Source organism: Convolutriloba macropyga, chromosome 11 (genome assembly GCF_964194025.1).
Source record: "Convolutriloba macropyga chromosome 11, txConMacr16.3, whole genome shotgun sequence".
NCBI lineage: Eukaryota > Metazoa > Xenacoelomorpha > Acoela > Convolutidae > Convolutriloba > Convolutriloba macropyga.
The window spans coordinates 115292-139594 of NC_134478.1; the positions used below are offsets into that span (position 1 = coordinate 115292).

At 38.1% G+C, this 24303-nt stretch overlaps 1 protein-coding gene across 1 annotated transcript; it reads left to right on the forward strand.

Moving 5' to 3' along the window:
- Positions 1-4845: 4845 nt before the first annotated feature.
- LOC142349699 (uncharacterized) lies at positions 4846-9483 on the forward strand. The gene is made up of 2 exons (XM_075401429.1): positions 4846-5116; positions 8732-9483. The coding sequence occupies exons 1-2, from the start codon at positions 4846-4848 to the stop codon at positions 9481-9483; spliced, it is 1023 nt and encodes a 340-aa protein (XP_075257544.1).
- The last annotated feature ends 14820 nt before the right edge of the window (positions 9484-24303 follow it).

The following is a 24303-nucleotide window of genomic DNA, read 5'->3' on the forward strand; positions in this document are numbered from 1 at the left end:
AAGAGAAATGAAAAAGAAAAAATAAGATCTATTTTTTTTCTCAAAAAGAAGGAAATCAAAATATCTCGAATGATTCCCCACTCAAATTTGCTCAAGCATATAGGCCCTTTAAGTTGGAAAACTCAAAGGTCTCTTCTTTTGTGTCTGCGGTCTCAGAAGTTGCCGAAAGTAGTCCCTTTTCCCCCTTTGGTCTCAGTAGTCACCAACTGAAGAGGAGTGTGTTTCCTTTGGGTCGCAATAGTCACCAAAGTAAAGATGAGCAATTCATAGGTGGCAGATACTATCCAGAAACGAATACAACCAGTTTAATGGTCGCAGTTGTCCTTAACTTCATAAGAATCGCAAAACAGAATTTCTTGGAAAAGAGTTTCAAAGTAGACCCAGCTTTTAAGCAACCAGTTTTCTCTGCGTTTCTGTAGCTCACGTTGCCTCGTCGCACCGCATTTTAAATTCTAATAAAAATTAATTTTTTTGCAGAAGTATCAATATAGATTTAGTTTGTTTGGTTTTTAGGTTTTATTTGTTCCTAAAACTCCACACGCAAAAAAAAGGCTCCAGTAAAATTTTTCTGGTACCTTGATTGTGATTAAAGGAGAACTAAAACTTACAGGAGAATCTTTGCAAGGTCAAATATGTAAAAAAAATTGAAAGCAATTATTTGGTCCTGATCAACAAATCAACGGTACACATGCGCAAACTCTTAGTTTTTCTTTTTTAAGCAAATTTTTAGCTAGATTCAGCACAAAAAAGAACACATTTAGGACTCTTGTTTTCGTGAAAAGTTGCATCGCTACTTTTGAACGAAAAAAGCTAGAATGATTAGCCTACATAAACATAAAAGATTAATTTTCCAAAATAGTCGTCGCTCCGTAAATTTCGAGCCGTTCTTTACCTTTACTTTACATACGACAGAACCATTACGAGTTGGCTACAGCCGGTTCATCAAGATGACAAAAGAAAACAAACAGAAGTTGCAATAAGCATTGAACAAGTTCAAAATGACAGAGCTCAACATGAAAAATCAGCTTGATCTCTTGCAGACATCCGTTGAGCAGAGAAAAAGCTTCCGCGCTCCTTCTTTGTTGATCAACAAAATCAAGGAGAGCGTTGAAGAGCTGAAGACAAACCTTGACAGCATCATGATGGAAAAAGTAAGCTCTAGTAGCAGAAACTCAGTCATGAAACGTCAATCGAACCTGATCTCTCTTCTAGAAAAGTTGGAACTAGAAGTCAACAGTCTCGACGATGATGGTCAATTGAGTCAATCCTCATATCGTGTGTGCGATGACATCAGCTGCATCTCACCGTCCTCAAGAAGACACTTCGAGTCGCATCGATTGACACCGGTTTCCCAAAACTCAGAGCAAAACAACATGACACAAAAGAACACTGCCAAAGATGTCTCCCCTCCAGTGCCCCAAAGACCGGCGAAACCATCGTTTTTCCTTCCGCAAGGAGAAAATAAACCCAACTTCTTCTCAAAATTCCTTCAGAGCAACAGACAATTTGCGCAAGATACTAGACAATTGACTGAAGAATCAGTAAAATATTTTACGACGGTTGAACAGATAAATCAATCAATGTCATTGTTAGCAGCACCAACACCAGCATCAACCCTATTATCCAGTGCAAATATTCAGGACAGATTTATCTTGAGTAATCCTCAATCCCCAGAACACAACGTTGTTCTCAGAGAGCAAGAAAACACTTTTTACCAGTTTGCTTCACTTCAACAACCCTCCATTCCAGTGAATCAAACTGCAGTTATATTTCCTGTTGAATCTATTGATAACCAGCCGGAATTAATTCACTCATCAATTGGAGAATTGAACCAGTTCTCTAGTTCAAAGTTGATCACATTGCCCTATATGTCAATGAATCAACCAGCAAGTGCCACAGTTAGACCAAAAGAAAACTCTTCTGTTCCCTTAAATAACAACAGAGAAGATCAAAGCATACAACGTCTTGCATTAGATTTACAAAATTCACTTCAACATAACTGCTCACTTAACAAAACCAACACATATCAAACATCAAGTTCATGCAATTTAAATGAGCAAGTGCTTCAGCGTCAATTTCATTCAGAAAAAGGAACAAATAGAGTGACAATTGAGACCACGCCAAATCCATATTGTTACGCAGACAGTTGTCACAATCCCCTACATTTTGACTACAATCAAAGTGCAATTGCTAAAACCGTTTCAAAAACTCAATTTTGAGTTGTTCCAATAAGTGAAAACCAGAACAGCGGAAAATTGGCGTCAGCAATGTCGTTACCAACAAAAGCGCAAACAAACGTTTCCCAACAATTTCAGAACCCACATTACCCGACTGGAGTTCATTTTAGCAATGGAAATCGAACGGAAGAACCAAACAATTGAATTGTTTCCCCCCCCCAATACAACACTCAACAACCAAGGTACCAACCTTGTTTGCTGTACATCATCTCAGCCACTTAATTTTCCGCTTACTCCGGAAAATCCATTTACAAACTGCCAAACAGCCATTCATCCCCCCATTTCTCAACATATTAACCAACCAAACGTTTCGGGAACTTCGAAACAATTTCCAAATTGGTCTTTTCCTGGAAAGCAACTGTTTCAGCCACCAACTGAAATACAAACAGAAACAATCCTCTTTGAAAACAATTTTAATTTACAAAACACAAAAAAAACTCCATTAAACTTCCAGCAATAACAATATCAAATTTCAATGGTAACCCACTGAAATACCATGAGTGGATAAACAATTTTTTCAACCTAGTTCACAATTATACTAGCCTTACGGATACACACCGAATAACATATTTACAGAACTCGGTCGTAGGAAAAGCCAAGGAAAAAATTCAAGCCTACTCGTGTGATCCAGCTTACTATGCGATTGCTTTGAAAAAGCTTATGGAACACTTTGGAGATCCCAGCATTGTTGTGAACCTTTTCATCAATCAACTGGAAGCCTGGCGTCCAAACAATGACTACAACAAACAGAATTTTGTATCTTTTGCTTCTTTTCTCAAACCCTTAGTGCAAGCTTTTGAGTATTTAGGCTTCAAAGCTGACTTGCAAAGTTCAACATTGATAAAAAAGGCAAAAGAAAAAATTCCACATAATATTCTGATAAAATGGACAGAGTATACAATAACATCAATTGGTAATCAACCAACCGTCTCTGATTTTCAGAAAAGGCTTGAAGTACAGGCCCAAGTATACGACAAAATCAACATAGAAAATGTTAATAAGCCGTTTAATAATGGGAACACTTTCGGTCAAAACAATAATAACATTAGCCGAATTATAAACAACAATGACAATAGGAACAGCAACGCTATGAATCCATTTTCTAATAATTCACAAAATAATTGGAAACAAAATTCATTGCACTTAAGTCGCCCTGTTAACCAGCATGCTCAACCACCCTTTCTTCCGCGTAAAGATGCTGATTAGTCAAACAAGTCTTGCGAGAAATGCAAAGAGAGTCACATACTTGCAACATGCCCTGAATACCAGAAATGTGCGCCAGACTAAAGGTATGATATTGTCAGCAAGAACAACCTCTGCTCGAGTTGTTTAAGCAACAAACATTTTTAAGCAGTCATGTTCGTCCACAAAACGATGCCAAACGATGCAAAGCGATGTAAAGGATTTCACCACACAACTTTGCATGATCCTTCAAAACAAGTTAAGCGGCCCACCGCTGCTTTCTCAACAAGCAATCCCAGTCAGCCGACACAAAATCTAGCAAGCCCCCAAACACAGCCATCCTTTCAACAACAAAATGAAAACAAAAGTACTGACACTGTCAGCATTAAAAAGAGCCAGCACACAAGATGTGGTCAATCGTTTTGTGGTAAACAACAATCACAGCAACAAAATACTCAAAGCGCCCATTTGAATGCTTTGAATCCGACCCAGAACTTCAGTATAAACCGAAATACAATTCCTCCTCCTGAATGGTATGAACAACTACAAATACTACCAGTTTCATTTGTAAACGGAAGTAAAGTGTTTGATACCTACGCCTTGATCGACCCCGGAAGCCAGTTCACCTTCCTGCTGGATAAAGCTACTAGCTTTCTTGAGCTTCCCTGCGAAGCACAAGCATCAACAACTCTGCAGCACCTAAACACTGAACATGAAAGTCCACTGTCCAAAATAAGAAAAACAGTGACAATAACGCGTTTTGACAAAGTCAATCAGCAATTCAGCATTGCAAGAGCCTATAGCACGCCATGTCTCAATGTCTCACCCGCTAACGTTCTTGAACTCAATCAATTATGCGACAAATTCAAGGAACTTAGTCACATTTATTTCCCTGACATAGCCAACGGTGCAATAGCGCCCTTCTTGGTGTCAATACCTTTGCCTTCACATATCCAGTCGATGTAATCCAAGGTAGCAAAAAGCGTCCATTCGGCGTCAAAACAAAGCTTTGCTGGACTCTCGCTGGAGAGCTATCTCATAAAACAATGAACGCAAACAAGCACCGCGCCAACCATTCATTTACCATGTCTGCCGGAAAGACATTGAAGAAGAACCGTTGGACGAATTGGTTCAAAGATTCTAGAAAAATAGAAGCTGATTGTACATTACCCGAACAGAATGAAGACAGCTCACTAGACGAATTAGCAGGGCAAACAATGGAAAACTCAATCTGTCACAACGGTGAAAGATATCAGATTGGCCTTCCTTGGAATCCCGTAAAGAAACTCCAGAATAACTATTTCTCAGCAGTCAGTCAACAAAAAAAATTCAACAAAAACGACCACACAACGATCCCGTTCGCAACCAGAAGTACAACCAGCCACTCCAAAAAGACTTGGATAAAAATTTTGTCAAGCCAGTCGAAATGCAAGCACCACCTCCAGAGTCAATATGGTACTTACCTCATCATCCAGTCACTAATCCAAACAAACCCGGAAAAGTGAGAAGAGTTGCCAACACAGCATCAATGTTCCGCGGTGAATCACTGATCTCAAAACCTCTAAGTGGTCCTGATTTGCTGAATAACTTAGTTGGAGTTCTTTTGAGATTCAGAGAACACCCGGTTAATGTTTTGTCAGACATCGAAGGAATGTTTATTCAAATTGCCGTGAGACAAGAAGACCAGTCTGCTCCTCGTTTCCTTTGGATGATAGACAACTCCATTCGACAATTCCAATTCACTAGATTAATCTTCGGCGCAACATGTTCACCATTTTGTGCAATTTATGTGTTCAATAAATGTGCAGAAGACAACAAAATAAAATTTGCAGCCGCCTTGAACGCAATTAAACACCACTTTTATATGGATGACTACATTCAGTCCATGCCATTAATTTCAGAAGCCAAACAAGTCATATCACACACAACAAGATGCCTGAAAAATGGTGGCTTCAGGTTGACAAAATTTGTTTCAAACGAACCAGATGTATTCGCTGAAATCTCTTCCGACGACAAAGACGAAACAAAAGAGATCATAAAAGTCCTTGGTCAAAAATGGAACATAACAACTGACGATTATGTCATGTTTCCCCTACAATATTTTACTAAAGATGCAACACTGTACACACAAAGAAAAATATTCAGTTTGGTATCTTCAATCTTCGATACCTTCGGTCTGCTGTCTCCTCTGACAATTAGAATAAAAATGGTTTTGCTGCAGATTTGGAAACTTGGATGAAAATAGAATGATTTGATACCACAAGAACTACACAATGCCCTCCAGAAAGTACTAAACAGCTACTTTGCCATGCCCGAAATCCGAATACCAAGAACTGTTCACAATATCAGTAAAACCAAAAGTAGCCAACTTCATCTATTTGCGGATGCCTCAATGGCAGCTATGCCGGCCGTTGCTTACCTCCGCACAACTAATAGTCAAGCCACTCCGCTACAAGCTTGTTTTCTCATGCGAAAGTGCAAAGTCGCTCCTATTAGGCAAATGACCGTGCCAAAAATGGAACAAGAAGCCACTGTTATAGGAGTGAGCCTTCTACAACTGATCCAAAGAGAAATGACAATGACAATTGACCAAAATTTTCTCTGGTCCGACAGTCAAGTATTTTTGGACTGGATAGCCTCAAATAAGAAGCAAAACTTTTTTGTTCTTTACCCCAGCAATGGCATCACATCTCAACTTATCTCAATCCCGGCGATCACGGAACTCGCGGTCTTGAGACAAACGAAATTCAGCGGAAATGGTTAGATCAATCCCAATTTCTTTGCGAAAACGAGTCGACGCGTCCATTCGGCGTCAAAACAAAGCTTGGCTGGACTCTCGCTGGAGAGTACGAGCTATCTCATAAAACAATGAACGCAAACAAGCCCCGCGCCAACCATTCATTTACCATGTCTGTCGGAAAGACATTGAAGAAGAACCGTTGGACGAATTGGTTCAAAGGTTCTGGAAAATAGAGGCTGAAGGTACATTACCCGACGGAATGAAGACAGCTCACTAGACCAATTAGCAGTGCAAACAATGGAAAACTCAATCTGTCACAACGGTGAAAGATATCAGATTGGCCTTCCTTGGAAACCCGTAAAGAAACTCCAGAATAACTATTTCTCAGCAGTCAGTCAACAAAACATTCAACAAAAACGACTACAAAACGATCACGTTCTCAACCAGAGGTACAACCAGACACTCCAAACAGACTTGAATAAAAATTTTGTCAAGCCAGTCTAACTGCAAGCACAACATCCAGAGTCAATATGTTACTTAACTCATCATCCATTCACTGATCCAAACAAACCCGGAAACGTGAGAAGAGTTGCCAACGCAGCATCAATGTTCCCCGGTGAATCACTGAACTCATATCTTCTAACTGGTCCTGATTTGCTGAATAACTTAGTTGGAGTTCTGTTGAGATTCAGAGAACATCCGGTTACTGTTTTGTCAGACATCGAAGGAATGTTTATTCAAATTGCCGTGAGACAAGAAGACCAGTATGCTCCTTCGTTTCCTTTGGATGATAGACAACTCCATTCGACAATTCCAATTCACTAGATTAATCTTCGGCGCAACATGTTCACCATTTTGTGCAATTTATGTGCTCAATAAATGTGCAGAAGACAACAAAAAAAATTCCAACCGCCTTGAACTCAATTAAACACCATTTTTATATAGATGACTACATCCAGTCCCTGCCAACAATTTCAGAAGCCGAAGAAGTCATATTACAGACAACAAGATGCCTGAAAAATGGTGGCTTCAGGTTGACAAAATTTGTTTCAAACGAACCAAATGTACTCGCTGAAATCTCTTCCGACGACAAAGACGAAACAAAAGAGATCATAAAAGTCCTTGGTCGAAAATGGAGCATAACAACTGACGATTATGTCATGTTTCCCCTACAATAATTTCCTAAAGATGCAACACTGTACACACAAAGAAAAATATTCAGTTTGGTATCTTCAATCTTCGATACCTTCGGTCTGCTGTCTCCTCTGACAATTAGAATAAAAATGGTTTTGCTGCAGATTTGGAAACTTGGATGAAAATAGGATGATTTGTTACCACAAGAACTACACAATGCCTTCCAGAAAGTCCTAAACAGCTACTTTGCCATGCCCGAAATCCGAATACCAAGAACTGTTCACAATTTCAGTAAAACCAAAAGTAGCCAACTTCATATATTTGCGGATGCCTCAATGGCAGCTATGCCGGCCGTTGCTTACCTCCGTACAACTAATAGTCAAGCCACTCCGCCACAAGCTTGTTTTCTCATGGGAAAGTGCAAAGTCGCTCCTATTAGGCAAATGACCGTGCCAAAAATGAAACAAGAAGCCACTGTTATAGGAGTGAGCCTTCTTCAACTGATCCAAAGAGAAATGACAATCACAATTGACCAAAATTTTATCTGGTCCGACAGTTAAGTTTGGACTGGATAGCCTCAAATAAGAAGCGAAACGTTTTTGTTTCAAACATATTGCAAGAAATTCATAAAAGTTCTTTACCCCAGCAATGGCATCACATCTCAACTTATCTCAATCCCGCCCATCACGGAGCTCGCGGTCTTGAGACAAACGAAAGTCAGCAGAAATGGTTAGATCCACCACAATTTTTTTGCGAAAACACGTCGACCTGGAATGAGATAACAAACCACGCGCAACATGTGCGGAAGTCACGAGAAGTCCCAAGACAATTAAACCTAGACCGGTCGATCCGAGTAATTTTTCAACATGGAACAAACTTCTTCTGACAGTTGCAACAGTTTTCAACCTAATTCATCGTGCAAAGAAAATGCGAACGAACAATCACCAATACACATCTGAAGACATTCAATTATCAATAAATTATCTCCTGAAATTATCTCAGGACAGTTTTTTCCATTCGACCATTAATTCCTTACAACGTGGAATGAAACCAAATTCTAAGTGCAAAATACGATGCCTAAATCCGCTGTTGGATGAGAACGGATTACTCAGATCTTGTGGTCGGTTGCAGTATGCACCAACACAACTGGACTTGAAAAAACGTCCAATAATTTTGCACGCCAGTGAGAAAATTGTTCGTTTTTACTTGGAGCATACCCATCAAATATGTATTAACCAGTCCACAGAACCAACAAACGCATTCTTTCAACAACGTTACCATGTAATTGGCCTTCGGAAAGCGTTAGCAAGCGTACGATTTCATTGTTTCTTATATCGACGCTTTGACATGAAAAACATTCAACCAATTATGGCACCATTACCTAGTTTTCGTTTTCCAACAGCAAAAACACAGCTCCCTTTTGCTAATTCTGGTGTAGATTTCTTTGGACCCTTCTACATCGAAGATTCCAAAGGCATTATAGAAAAACATTATGGTCTGATATTTACATGCACGGTGACGCGTGCAGTTCACTTAGAAAACTGTCCAGACCTAAACACAGATAAACTTCCCAATGCCTTCAGAAGCTTTTGCAGTCGTCAATGCCAGCCCCAACTTCTCTACAGCTACAACGGGAAAACTTTCGTTGGCGCTTCTGAAGAACTGAAGAAAATTGTTAAAGCCTTGGACAAAGACAGAATCTACAAAGCTTTAGCAGTAGCCAATACAACGTGGAACTTCAATCCCCCATACGGCCCTCAGTTTTGCGGTGTCTGGGAGCGTTTGATCCGGAGCGCCAAAAGAACGCTCCTCCTCATTCTAGAATCCAGGAGAATCTCTTTTGACACTTTCCTAACAATCATGGTGGAAACAGAATCAATCCTCAACTCCAGACCACTGACTAACGTTGCTGAGCAGCCTGACAACGAGGAACCTTTGACTCCAAACCTCTTTCTTATCGAGCGTGCCTTCAATAGCTTGCCACCAGGACAATTTGGAGACCAGCATCTTGCATGCTTGAAAACATGGAAGAACTCGCAGAAGCTGATGAACCATATATGGCGACGCTTGGTGAAAGAGTATCTGCCAACCCTTAGCCGACGGTCAAAATGGTCAAACAGCAACGATCGACCGCTCAAAGTGGACGACATTGTTTGGGTGTTGAAAGACCAAACACCAAGAGGCATTTGAACACTGGGAAGAGTCATGGAGACAACGCCAGGACGAGATGGAGAAACACGAGTCGTAAAGGTAAAAACGGCTTACGGCACCTTCGTTCGCCCCGTTTCCGGTCTCGCGCGCGTTTTTTCTCCGTAGTTATTTGTTCGATTTTTCTCGCTCCGGTTTTAGGCAACGTGAGTTACCCCTTTCCCACAAATTGATGTACTGATGATATTGACAACATTTCAGCCTACAGTTTCAGAGCCAATTTTAAAGAAGATGACAAAAGACTTCAATTGATGCCTCCAAAACCCTTGATGCCCTCTTTGTGCACTTGCAGCATGTTGCCATTGTTATTGCAACTTTCAAGATGATTCAAATAAACCGCCAAATTTGCAACAAAACTTGACACTTTTGTCCAACAACGTGAAACTTAGACGTGCTCTTTTAGCGAATGATTAGACTAGAGAGATGTTTTAAATATATATATATATATATATATATATATATATATATATATATACATATGTATATATATATATTTATATATATATATATATATATATAAACCCTTAAACCCTGCTGTATATAACTTGCTAAAAGAACACTCAATTAACAACAGTAGGGGGTCCAAAACCGCTGATGGCTGAAAGAGAACAAATTCTTTTTTCACTTGATTCACTCGTGTTTCAGACCGAATACTTTTATAAAGCTGATAGTGAAATATCTAACCCTGAGCTTTGTGCATGAATCAACTTCTCTGTCTTTAATCCACTGACCCATTCCAACAGATCGGAGTACAGTATCATGTGCAGGCATTTCTCCGGGCAAATTTCTACAAGCCTCAATGTCTTCAACTGTGTCCGTAAAATCAAAATCGTTCTTCAGCCGAATAAGAGCATGTTCATCTGTGTAGGCTTTGCTGGGTTTCTTCTCATATTCATGATAGTAGTAAATACATTTGATATCTCCTCCTGCTTGACTCGTTTTGCCCTCGTCGTTTGATGGCATTGTAAAGTCACTTTAAAATGGGCAATAAGGTTGCTGTATTTCCCGAAATAATGATTTTGGGATACTAAAAATCTCAGAAACCCCAATGAAAGGTGTTAATCAGATGTCGGATCATCGGTTAATTTTGAAAACAGTAGTCCAGAGTGTTAACGGTTATTGAGACGCAGTTTTCTTGAAAACAGTCACAACCGAATTTTATCTGTTTAGATTGAAATTGTTTAGTTTTTGTGAAACATTCTTGACCTATCTGAGCCCACAGTTGGAACGATCATTATAGTGTTTGGTAGTAAAAGAGGTGAGTGGTAATTTTATTTTAGAAGATAAAAACAAATGTTGAGGAATCATTTCTTTTGAAAATTGTTCTTTGCCGATTATGATGAACAACACGCTGAGATTGGGGATATCTCCCGTTGATATAACTTTTAAAGACTCTGTTCAAACTCATACGTATCATCGGCCGCTAATGAGGTAGAGTTTTAACTAATAAAAACAACGTTTTTTTTGTTCTGTTCTTTAACTATGCCTCTTAGTTCCTGGTAAATTGATGCAATTAAAACTGTCTATAGTACATTATTGCTCCGTGGTCTGGCCTCTTCGATGTGGCTCATCAATGAGAGATAAGCAAAACCGAAAAGATGCGGTAGTTTAATTAGCGGTTGTCTCATGGTTAAAGAGCAATATCACGAAAGAGATTAAACCAAGAATCGTATTACCACTCCTTGGCAGACCTCTGCACAAATAAGGCAACCCATTGGTAATAGTCGGCTCTTGATCCAAAATATTTCCGTAAGTTTCTGTTTTTGCTTTACTCTGAGACCACCACTCATTGCGGTCTTTGGTAAGTATCTAAGAGTTGGGTTTTATTGAGATCCTGTTCCGGCTCTCAGCAAATATGTTGCAAAAATTGCAACGGATGAGATATGAACAACGTTTGAATGAAAAATCAAACTTTTTGAAGAAGTCTAATTAAGACAGTCTTCTATCTTCTAGGTCTCTCTAGCTGCCGCTCTGTGGTCTTAGAAAATATTCTGCTGCAGAACTCCTAAACTCTCAGAAAAACACTTCAAGAATCATCATGCCTAACAAAAGATTGGCTATATATCTTCCCGTGTTAAGAGCTGACTTAGGCGATCGGTCTGGAAAAATTGTTGCACAAGATTTCCGAGGCACGATAATACAATCTTGATCATGTTTCCCTTCCTGATTAATTGCTTTATCTCGAACCATAAGACTAGAATGTCAGGTACTGCATCTTTTTGAAGTTATTTATTCATTTTTAATCCATAACAACATTAATGAAAGCAGACCATTCGAGGTAATCTACAGAAAATGTTTTATTAGAGTTCTAACAATCGCGCAAAACGACCACCAATAGCTATCTGAGCACTATTTTGTACTTTTGAATCCTGTTTCGAGATCAGGAAGTTCTGTTGCAAAACAATTTTAGGTACCCATTTTAGATTTGCTACCCTAATAAGGTTTTATGTTTCCTGCCACTGTCGGATGCTCACAGTGGGATGAAGAACTTCGTTTTTTTGTTGCTCAATGGTATATCTGTTTCAATTTAAGTTGAGACACACAAGGTTGCTGTTCATGAACAGTACTGGCAACAGTTTTCCTCCTTTTAGAATTGTTATACTCAATCAGTGTGAGTTGGGTCAATTGCGTTGCGATTGGTATTATCCAAATAGAAAGTGGCACTTGCGTCGCGAATGGCAAATGTGCTATCTACTTTTTGTCGATTACTTGGCGATTAGGCAATCGCGTCGCGAATGGATGATTTCTATCTAGTTAGTTCAATTGAGAAGCGTTTGACAAAGATTTAATTCAACTAAGCGATAGCGCTGAAAATGAGAAGAGTGACAACTAGAATTAAGTAAAATGAAGAAAAGGGTTTGTTCAACATTTGATCAAACATCCGGGAAGTAAAATTAGATTTGTTTACAGTATGAAATCACTAGACAGCATGAACAGACATTACTTGCAAAGTGGGAGGAAGTTAATAAGAAGTTAGCAACAAAATGAACTAAATAAGCATTCGCCCTTCAAATGGAGTAATCAGACACATATAGACTAAAGTACGAGTGTAGATACAAGAAAGGTATCTATCACCGTACGACATTTCTCCCCCCTTGGAAAGAAAATAAATTATTAATTAAAATCAGAAAATTAATAAATATTCACCGGTTAGTAAGTAGTAAAATATTAAATAATAAGTAAAATATAAGTTTGAGAGAAAAAGTTTGTTTTAACAAAGTTTTTATTCGTTGTCACTTTGTCCAGCCATTTCCGCTTGTAATACGGTCATTTCTCTCGGTTGTTCTTGTCGGTCGTCAATGCTCTGGTACGAGTCTTCTACAGTTTCGATATCTTGATCGTCGACATATCCTTCAGTATTGCGAACCTTTTCAACTATTGTCTGAGTTTTCTTTTTCTTTAAAGTTCGTTTACTTCTTCTGACAGAGGAAGTATCCGAATCCGATGTGTCGCTTATGGTTAAATTACGTTTTGAAGTTTTCTTCAAAATTGGTGTTGGGTGTGTAGGTGTCGTTGATGTTGTTTGTGTTGCAGATGGTCCTGCTACAGTTGAATCATCCATTTGCGGCGCAATTGGACTTATGTTGAGTACTTGTACTAAATCAGGTCTGTTTTGAAAGGCTGTGTCGTATTTTGGATTCCTTTTCGGAATACGCATCTTTAGTGATCGTGCGATGTTGCTTGTTGTTGAAATACAAGAACGTCCAGAAGAGACTATGCTTACGTCGTCGGCTTGTCGTTTATTCCTCTTGATTTTCTTGTCCCCGGTGTTTTTCCGAATTAAGTCCTTTTTGTGAAGATGAATTTTCTGTTCTAATGTTTTTTCTGTTATTTTCTGTGGGCGGCGATCTATGTATTCTAGTAATTTTGTTTCGCGTTCGGCTCGCGTTCCGAATTTCGCGATGTCAGAATTTCGGACTCTAACTTCCGGTTTATATGGCTCCTTTATAACGCTCGTTGTCGGGCTTATCTTGCAGACGGTACTCCCTGGCGCTAATACTTCATAGAGACCGTCTAAATTTTTTTTTTGTCGTTGGCTTTCGTGTCGCTTTCTGGCCAATTTAACTTGGATACTTCTTTCGGAGCATGGTATCTCGCGGCAAATAGCTTCGGGTTTGAGGAATCTTGTCTCTCCGTCCTTGCGTTTTTCTTGCTCCAATCGTGCGCGGGAACTTGCAGCGCAAATGACCTTTTCTATTTCGGTGTCGGAGCATAATGCAGTGTCGGCCCATTGTTCTTCCGTTAGGTACGAACGACCTGGGATTGTGTCCTCGTCTAAATAATAATTAATTATGGCATTATAGTTCAAATTTTTATTATTAGGTTTAGTAGTGATATTTGATATAGGTGTATTACATTTTCTGCCAAAGTGTGCCTCAAATGGTGTAATATTTAATGTTTTTTGTTTTGATATTCTTAAGCGTTGTATTATTGCTTTCAATGAATTTTCTAAATGAAATTTTTTATTTAATTGTGATTTCATGCAAGATAATTGTCGTTTAATTGTTTGAATAATACGTTCTACTAATCCGACTGCTCTATGGTCATTTGCTGGTGCATATATAGGTGTAATATTATTTTCAGCACAAAATGTCTCAAAATTTTTTCCTGTAAAACATTTAGCTTGATCTAATCTAATAGTTCTGGGTACTCCGTGTTGGTATATATAATTATTTAAGAATTTAACTACATTTGGGCCTGATGCATTGTTTACTATTTCTGCCGTAGGATATTTAGAGTATCTGTCTATACTTGTAATAAAATATTGTTCTATTCCTTTCTCATTTAAAATTGGTCCACCAAAATCTAGTTGTATTTCCTCATTCGGTTCACTACACTTAGGTAAAGGTGTCCATTTGCGGTGCGAAATCACTGGTTTAAGATTCTTACCTATCTCAGTGCATGCCTTGCATTCACTGGCTTTTGCCAATATATCCCTGTGGATATAAGGCCACCAAATATTCTGAGCCAACGATAACATTGCAAAACTGCCCGGATGAGTTGAGTGTATGTCCTCGAGTACAGCATCCTTTATAGCTTTGGGGATTGCTATTCTTTCGTCTAGACAGACGCACCCGTTTTTTACACTCAAGTCTCTCCAATATGAATGGAGATACGGACTAATTTCCTGCAGTCTTTCAGCGTCGTCTCGTAATACACAATCTCGTACCTCTTTTAAGATTGCATCTTTCCCCGTTAATATAGCGAGGAATTTTTTGCTGAACACTTTTTGAAGTGTTTCGTTGAACATCAGGTCATCTGTTTCATCGATCATGCTACCTGTTGGAGTTTCGGTACGGCTTGTATTGTTTGATTCTGGGGTCGATGGGGTTGTATCCGAAAAGGTGACTCGTGCTTTTGCTGGTGTTGATTCTGAACGGACTGCTTTTGATTTTGACATAATTCTGAGGCTGTTTATTGTATTTTTTGATTTTAAAGGTTTATTCTCTTTATTTACGAAGTAATTGTTTGAACGCTGAATTTGGGCAAAAAGCGATTTGTTTTTTGGTGTGTGGTATTTTTACTCGGATTTGGGTATTTTCGCGCTTAATTTGGTGTTATTTGGTGGATTATTTGCTTTATTGCCATTAATGGGTTGAGTTGGGACTAATTGTTCAGATTGTTCACATTCTTTACTGTCTGACATTTGCACCTCTTTTGCAATGAATTTGCTAATGGCATGTGAATTATTGACTTTATGCTGATTTGGTACGAATTGTAATTTGCTGGTTTTAAGTGGCATTTGCGGCGCAAATGGATGATCAAAATGATTATTAACATTTGAATTTCTAAGTGTTAATTGCGATGCGAATGGAGGTTTCAACTGTGAAGTTGTTAATTGCGGTGCAAATGGTAATTGAGATTTTGTCGAATTAATATTTAACTGTGTGGTTAATCGCGGTGCGAATGGAGGTTTTATTTGTTGTGGTGGCATATTTGACTTTAATATAGTCTGAAATTTTTTAGTTGTTGTTTCTTTATTCGTTATAAGATGTTTCATTGAATCACGAATTTTAGAAATTGTTGCTACAACAAAATGTTCATCATAAGTAGATATCTTTTTAGCTCTAGCGAAGGGGTTTCTAGAAATGTAATCAACAAGTCCCATTTTTGCACCTGGCATATGTTCGATTGTGAAATTGTATGGTAACAGTCTATCTATCCAGCGAGACAAACGGCTGTTATATGATTTATTAGATCGATGTTCTTTGAGTATTGATAATAAAGCTCTGTGGTCTGTTACTACCGTGAAATTTTTCCCGTATAGATAATATTTAAAATAGTCAATTGACCACACTATCCCCAATAATTCCAATTCGTTAACACTGTAGCGTTCTTCTGTTGAGTTGAGAAATCGTGACGCGAATGCAATTGGCTTCCAACCCTCTGGTGTATTTTGTTCTAAAGCTGCCCCTAATCCTGAGCGTGAAGCGTCACATTTTACTCGAACATCTAATTTGGGATTGTAGTGACTATTTTCAGTACTATTTGCTATTTTTTCTTTAATTAGATTAAAGTGTTTTGTGTGTTCATCTGTCCAGACGAATTTTACTGATTTCTTTAGTAGTGGTCTGAGAGGGTGGCATAATTGTGCTAGGTGTGGTATAAATTTACCGATATAGTGGACTGATCCTAGAAATGATCTAAGACGTTTTAATGTTGTTGGTGGTGGTATTGTGAGAATTGCAGCCGTTTTGCTTTCTAATGGTGATATACCTGTTTGTGTAAATTTGTAACCGAGCCATTCTATTTCTGGTTTTGCAAAGTGGCATTTTTGTAAATTAATTCTCAAATTATCGTCATCTAGCTTTTGAAGACATTTGAAAACTAAAGCTAAATGGTCTGCTTCAGTGCCTGTACTAACGATTATTATATCATCCAGGAAACAGTATGTGTTCTGCAAACCTACTAGAGTATAGTCCATGGCTTTTTGAAATTCCGCTGGCATGTCTGTGAGACCATAGAAACCTGTTTTGAATCTATATGTACCAGTAGATTCACCACATATTATATTAAAATTACAATGTTTTGCTGTTTCGTGATGTAATTTTAATTGAATATATGCGTATTTAAGGTCTAATGTGGTGAAATAAGCTTGTTGACTGTTGTGTGTACTTGTTAGGTGTTGTGAGATGGTATCAATTAACATTTCAATATTTGGCATTTGATATTTGTTTTTGTGTATTGCTTTATTTAGAACTTTTGAATCTAGTGCTAGCTTTATTGACTGGTCTTTCTTTACGGTTATTACGATTGGGGATATGAAGTTTTCATCCGAACAACTAGATAATTTTTCAATATGGCCTTCTGTCTGTAGTCTTTCTAATTCATCTGTAACTCGTGGTTGTAGATTTATCGGGACACGTCGGCCTTTTTGATGCTTTGCTGTAAACTTTTGATGAAACTTTGATTTTGCTACATGTGTTTTAGATAGACCAATTCTTGATACCAAATGTGGAAATCGCGTCGCAACTGTCTCTTTAATTTTACATGCAGAATTAGTGATGTTATTAACACATTTACCAGTTTCTGGTTGTTGTTGGACAACTGCAATCCTCAGTGAGCCAAACAGATCTCTTCCAATTATGTTTTTGTGGCCGTCATCTACCACTGTCAACATTGCTGATACATCTTTCCAATGGTTGTAGGTCACTGTAGTTTCCAAATGTCCGATGACTTTGATTGGTTCGTTGGAGAACGTTTTTAGGTTCCTTTTTTCTGACAAATCTGTCCATCTTGCAGATTTAGTTGATTGTAGGATTCTATTTGCTAGACTTTTCGTTATAATACTCACAGCACTACCAGAGTCGATCATTGCCGAAGTTTGTATTTCTCCAATCTGTACTGCTACATTCAATGGTTCCAGCTGATGAACTGAATCAGAGGATATAGCCGCCACGTAGTCGTCTGAGTCACTTTCGTAGTTTGAATCGTATACTTGTTGGTACAATTGTTGGTAGCTTGTTATATAGTTTACTGATTCCTCGTCATCACTTTTTTCTGGTGATTGTTCAATTTGATTTACGTTTGCTTTTTGATTTTTCTGTGTTGAATTCTGCTGCTTCTTTGGTTTTCGGCATTTCCGAGCAAAATGACCCAAAATACCGCAATTGTGGCATTTTTTTCCATTCGCAGGGCAAATCTGTTTGTGATTGTGACTCCAGCGAAGACCGCAATCAGTACAAATACTTGTATACTGATAGTTTGCAGGGATAGATGGATAGCGTGTGAAGTCACGTTTTGCTGGAGGTGCATTCGCGTTGCGATTGCGAATATAGCTATTGTTGATGTAATTTACAGATGTATTACTTGTCATTAAGTTTTGGTTAATTTTCTGTTGATTTTGTGCTCCCATTTCCATTTGTATGGCAATTTCTAGTGCTTTCGGTGGTTCCACAGTTTCCTTCAACAACTCCTTTTGAGTTTCGTGATCAAGCATATTGAGTATGAAAGCATCCCGAATTAGTGTTGTTTCTTCGCTTCCGAGGTTGCAATTTTCTGCCAGTTCTATGAGGCGACCATAGAAACTCTCTACTGACTCTCCCTTTTGTTGTTTGCACGAATAAAAGACGAAACGATCGTAGGTTATGTTACGAACCTTTGTAAATGATTCCTCCATTGCCTGCCACAAATCTTTTAGAGGTTGTTTCTCTACTTGAAAGTGTGGGTATTTGCTCTTGAAGATACGACGCCCCTCTGTGCCAATGCTTAGATACAACAGCGATATCGTCTTCTGCTCACAGAGTGTCCATGGTTTGTCTTTCATCAGCCTTCTTGCATCTGTTTTGCCAGTTCACTTTCAACTGCTGGTTCCGAACCTTACGATCTCTTTCTGTGGCCTGCGTATGATTTTCTACTGGTTCTTCATATGTAGGTTCGGGTGGATAGTTTACTGATACAGGTGGATCATCTAAGAGAGTGTCGAGTTGTATTCCTTCTTTGGCGAGAAGAGCAAGTTTCCAATTTTGTGTCCATTTGTCCCACGTTAGAGTGGGTGTTGCTGTGGGTTTCTCCCAGAAGGCTTCTATGTGCAGTGGAGTTTTCTTTGAGTCCGCTGCTGACTGCGCCATGTTATACTCAATCAGTGTGAGTTGGGTCAATTGCGTTGCGATTGGTATTATCCAAATAGAAAGTGGCACTTGCGTCGCGAATGGCAAATGTGCTATCTACTTTTTGTCGATTACTTGGCGATTAGGCAATCGCGTCGCGAATGGATGATTTCTATCTAGTTAGTTCAATTGAGAAGCGTTTGACAAAGATTTAATTCAACTAAGCGAAAGCGCTGAAAATGAGAAGAGTGACAACTAGAATTAAGTAAAATGAAGAAAAGGGTTTGTTCAACATTTGATCAAACATCCGGGAAGTAAAATTAGATTTGTTTACAGTATGAAATCACTAGACAGCATGAACAGACATTACTTGCAAAGTGGGAGGAAGTTAATAAGAAGTTAGCAACAAAATGAACTAAATAAGCATTCGCCCTTCAAATGGAGTAATCAGACACATATAGACTAAAGTACGAGTGTAGATACAAGAAAGGTATCTATCACCGTACGACAAGAATGCTACCTTGAGTAAAAATTTAGTATTCTCCCAGAATAAGGCAGCATTAAAAGTAACTGAATATGAAATACTTCACATTTCATTTGAAAAGCGTGAAAATCTAAAGAAAGTGTTGTGAACTGGTTTGAAAACCAAGATTACTAAATCGACAGAGAAATTTCAAATGGATGTCAACTTAGAAAGTTTATTTTAAAAAGACTAGATATCAGCTTTAAAAAAAGTTTGTGGTCAGTTTACTGTAAACATGAAATAGGAATATTGAGGGATATACTAGAAATTACATGCAAAAAATAGAAAACGAAGAGTTTATTGGCGCAGACAAGTAGTTATTCTAATCTTTTACTCAGGCGCAGACAAGTAGTTAGTGTAATCTTTTACTATCTTTACATTGAAAAAACACATTTGCTCTTCGCTGTTTTACTGATGTATTTTAGCACATGTATTAAGATTAGGAAAATAAGCAGGCGCGGAAACATCCGACAGCCTCAAATTTTGGTATAAAGGTCACATATTTTTGCATTTTACAGTGCGCGAATACTAGGGACAAATGTTACTGAACCTAATCTTTTGATCTCGTCGCCGACTCTAAGCTAGTCTTTTGATGAGAATTAGCTGCCGAGTTTAGCTGCAGAGATTGGTCACGAGGAATGGCTATTTGCTTTTATCATTGTCGCCGATATTCCGCAGGTTTGCTGGAATACGAAAGATCAACAAAAAGTTTTTGTTTTTTAATCCGATTTTATCATTTTGGTATGAAAAACAAAACTTCCGGTTGTACACGTTCTCATTGGACTTCTCACAAAAACAAAATACGATTTTCAACAAAAATCGTTGATAAATGTCTCCTTACCGCTTGATATAGGAATCTGCCACCAGGGCTTTACTGCAAATCTCACTCAAATTCACGAAAAAGACTGCGACTTCATTTCCCTAAAAACAAAATTTTTTCGTCCAACATTTGTTGCACAGTTTAGTTTTCTCTCTCTTTTGGATTAACAATTTTGATCTCAACAATAACCAAAAAATATTTTTTACTATGTTCACTGCGAAGAATTTTTCAGTCACATATTGTCTAATACAAAAACATACGATACATATATGGTGCTTACATGGTTCTTATGTGGTCAAAATATGGTTTTTATATGGTTCTTACATGGTTCATACATGGTTAGTAGATGATCAAATTATGGATCTTAAATGGTTCTTACATCATAAAAAATTTCCTATATGGTTTATAGATGGCTCCGTGGTTCTTTCAAGCTCTTTTGTCAAGTTATACTATAGCACCAAAAAGCTACGTTTACCAAGAAAGTTTTTAAAAAGATGCACAAAGATGAAATAATGCAAATTTTGAGTTCAAATCAGTCCTCTAATAACGGGAAATTAGGCTCTTTGTTTTTCTAATATATGGTAGACAGTTTATGAAGTTTTCAGACAAATTAATTAGGATATCCGAGTCAAGGTTTCGACCATTTTTCTTCCAATTTTTCCCTAAATTTCCCTCGGTTTTTTTAACACTTGCTTCACAATTGCCCATAAATTTTCAATAGGATTCAGATCTGAACTACTTGCCCACCATTCCAGTACCTCCCGCTCCTCTTCTTCGAAGAATTTGTCAAAAGTCTTTGCTTTATGCACAGAAGCATCATCTTGTTGAAAAATAAAGATGTGAAAATGCAATTCTTTTCCGTAATTTTTCAACAATTCCACGCGAATTGTGCCCTTTAGCCTGTTTGATCAGTCAACAAACAGTGTCCGCTCATCTGATGTTTTGTACCCCACGAGATGACTGATTGCTTGTGAGAAATCAAAATGTTGCCAAGAAATCTCGTTTCGTTTCTTCGAACAACTCAAACCTTCGGTAGAGACGCCCGATTCTGTTACATTTTTTGTTGTAGTTTTTATGCATACTGTATACTGTCTTGATACTGCTATCTTGGTTTTAAGCTGAGTTACTCTTATTTTCTGACCATCAAAACTGGACATTTCGAATCGCAACAGCATGGCAAACAGTGAACTAACAAAGCAGTTAAACCGTATTTTCTTTGCAAGCGGAGAAAATGAGAATGAAATTGCGTTTAAAACTTAACAATTTCACGCCTTTCTTCACGTCTTCGCGACAATCAAACTTTTTGAGCAAAAGTAACGCTTAAAGCGCACAAATTGTGCTGTACGTAGCTTTTTGGCACTACAGTGTACCATAAACTCAAAATATGGCTTGAATACGGTTGCCAAGAAAGGTTTATGATAGGTAAACCGGGGATAGAAAGAGATCATATATATCATTTTCAAACCATTTTAGAGAAGAATGCTCATTCTTGTTATCAGTGGCCAGTTACGTATTGGTTGAGGCATTTTGGGAATAGGTCTGATATTTTATATTTTATCCCCACGTGACTACAAATCATTTAAAAAACTTATTATGATTACTAAAAATCTTACTTGACATGGTAAAGAGCAATCGATTGTCTCTCGTGAACTTTTATATTGATCCATGATCACAGGAAAGGTTTTATATTGATGCCTTGATGCAACAAAGGGCTCACTGTCTTGGCCTACATTGAATTTTCGCAACGAAGCGGTCTACAATTAAATTGAAGGAGAGTTTTGCGTTAACTCGGTTTGAAGAAACTTACCAGCATTGACAGCCAGTTTACCTTTATCCCAGACAAACTTTTTCTTTTTAGGGTTCCAGACACAGCTAGCATGGGTCGAAACTAAGTTCAACTTTAACAAGACACCTCCGCAAACACTAAAATATATAATTTTGAGAAAATTTTAGCAAATCGTGGCTGAAAACTTATTTTATAACCGTTTAGAAGATTTTTACAACCCCTCTTGTAGGACAGTGTTTAATATAGGAGATACGTTGTTCAATACCGTTAAAGTGGCTGGATTAGGATTTAGTCAGTTCATTAGTTCATAATTAACATGAAGTGTTTTTGCGTCTCTGATTTCATTTGATTTCAGTGTCAGCCCGTTAAGCTACAGCTGTAATTACATCGAATTTTCATGCCTCCTTCTGAAGGCACCCAAACTTCAAGTGGCTCAAAACTTGAAGGTACAAGAATTGGAAATCTATACAGCATGTTGGTACACCAAAATACATGGCATTAGGGACCGTTACCATGTAAGAGTAGTGAATTCAATGAACGCTATTAAGCGAGACAATCTGATTGACGATGTTAATACACGGCGTAGATTACTCCATATCCACGTAAGAGGGTGTATTGAGTCGCTATTACCATACATACCATACAAGGAATTGACAGTCCAAGCACTGAACCCCCAGAGCCTATCAGGCCTGATTCAGAGATCTTCCAGAGGCCAAGTCTTCGCAGAGAGATGCAAGCCTTGGGTAGCGGAGCCAAGACTTATGACCTCTCTGGTCAGAGAGAGGCCAAGATTTGGGTTTTCTGGGCAGAGCAGAACCCAAGTCTTGGGTTTCTCTGAGCAGAGCTAAGGCTGACATCATGAAGGTTGTTCTTCATTTAATGAGGACAACTCCTTGACATATTTAGCACTCAGTTACACGATTTCTGTCAAAAAAAATCTTTTGCAGTAATATTTCGTTATTTTCACTCCCAAGACTCGGCGCTTCTCTAGGCAGAGAAAATCCAAGTCTTTTGTTTCTCTGAGCAGAGCTAAGGCTGACATCATGAAGGTTGTTCTTCATTTAATGAGGACAACTCCTTGACATATTTAGCACTCAGTTACACGATTTCTGTCAAAAAAAATCTTTTGCTGTAATATATCGTTATTTTCACTCCCAAGACTGGGCGCTTCTCTAGGCAGAGAAAATCCAAGTCTTGGGTTTCTCTGAGCAGAGCTAAGGCTGACATCATGAAGGTTGTTCTTCATTTAATGAGGACAACTCCTTGACATATTTAGCACTCAGTTACACGATTTCTGTCAAAAAAATCTTTTGCAGTAATATTTCGTTATTTTCACTCCCAAGACTCGGCGCTTCTCTAGGCAGAGAAAATCCAAGTCTTGTGTTTCTCTGAGCAGAGCTAAAGCTGACATCATGAAGGTTGTTCTTCTTTTAATGAGGACAACTCCTTGACATATTTAGCACTCAGTTACACGATTTTTGTCAAAAAAAATCTTTTGCAGTTATATTTCGTTATTTTCACTCCCAACACTCGGCGCTTCTCTAGGCAGAGAAAATTCAAGTCTTGGGTTTCTCTGAGCAGAGCTAAGGCTGAATACTTGAAAGTTGTTCTTCATTTAATGAGGACAACTCCTTGACATATTTAGCACTCAGTTACACGATTTCTGTCAAAAAAAATTTTTTGCAGTAATTTTTCGTTATTTTCACTCCCAAGACTCGGCGCTTCTCTAGGCAGAGAAAATCCAAGTCTTTTGTTTCTCTGAGCAGAGCTAAGGCTCACATCATGAAGGTTGTTCTTCATTTAATGAGGACAACTCCTTGACATATTTAGCACTCAGTTACACCATTTCTGTCAAAAAAAAATCTTTTGCAGTAATATTTCGTTATTTTCACTCCCAAGACTCGGCGCTTCTCTAGGCAGAGAAAATTCAAGTCATGGGTTTCTCTGAGCAGAGCTGAGGCTGACATCATGAAGGTTGTTCTTCATTTAATCAGGACAACTCCTTGACTTATTTAGCACTCAGTTACACGATTTCTGGCAAAAAATCTTTTGCAGTAATATATCGTTATTTTCACTCCCAAGACTCGGCACTTCTCTAGGCAGAGAAAATCCAAGTTTTAGGTTTCTCTGCTAAGTCATGAAATCGGTTTCCTACTTTCACGTTCACTGATTTATGAAATATCCCCGTATAAGATGTCAAAATTGAGTTTTTTTTTCAAATAAGACATATGCTTACGTATTATGTCTCAAAAATAGATAAGCTACAAATTGTATTTAGAAAAACGAAATATTTGCCGGTTAAGTGGATCAAATAAATTTTTGACTGTTTAAAACATTACACTTACACAGCTGGTGATTAAATCCCAAAATGCAGGCCCAAATAAAAAAAAAGATGTATTAGTGTGATTAATTTGCGGTCGGTTCAGTTGACTGTATTCTAGTTTCCGAAAAAAAGTAATTTTGAAACATTTGAAGCATTTCGGAATTCAGCAAAAAATTTTTATCGTCTATCATCTTCCATGGGTCTTTAACTATATTGCATGAACGGTTTAGACTTTTGAGCTGAGTTTCAATTGGTTCTTAATATAGGGAGAGAATCACAGCCTTTTATCTAACTTAATCT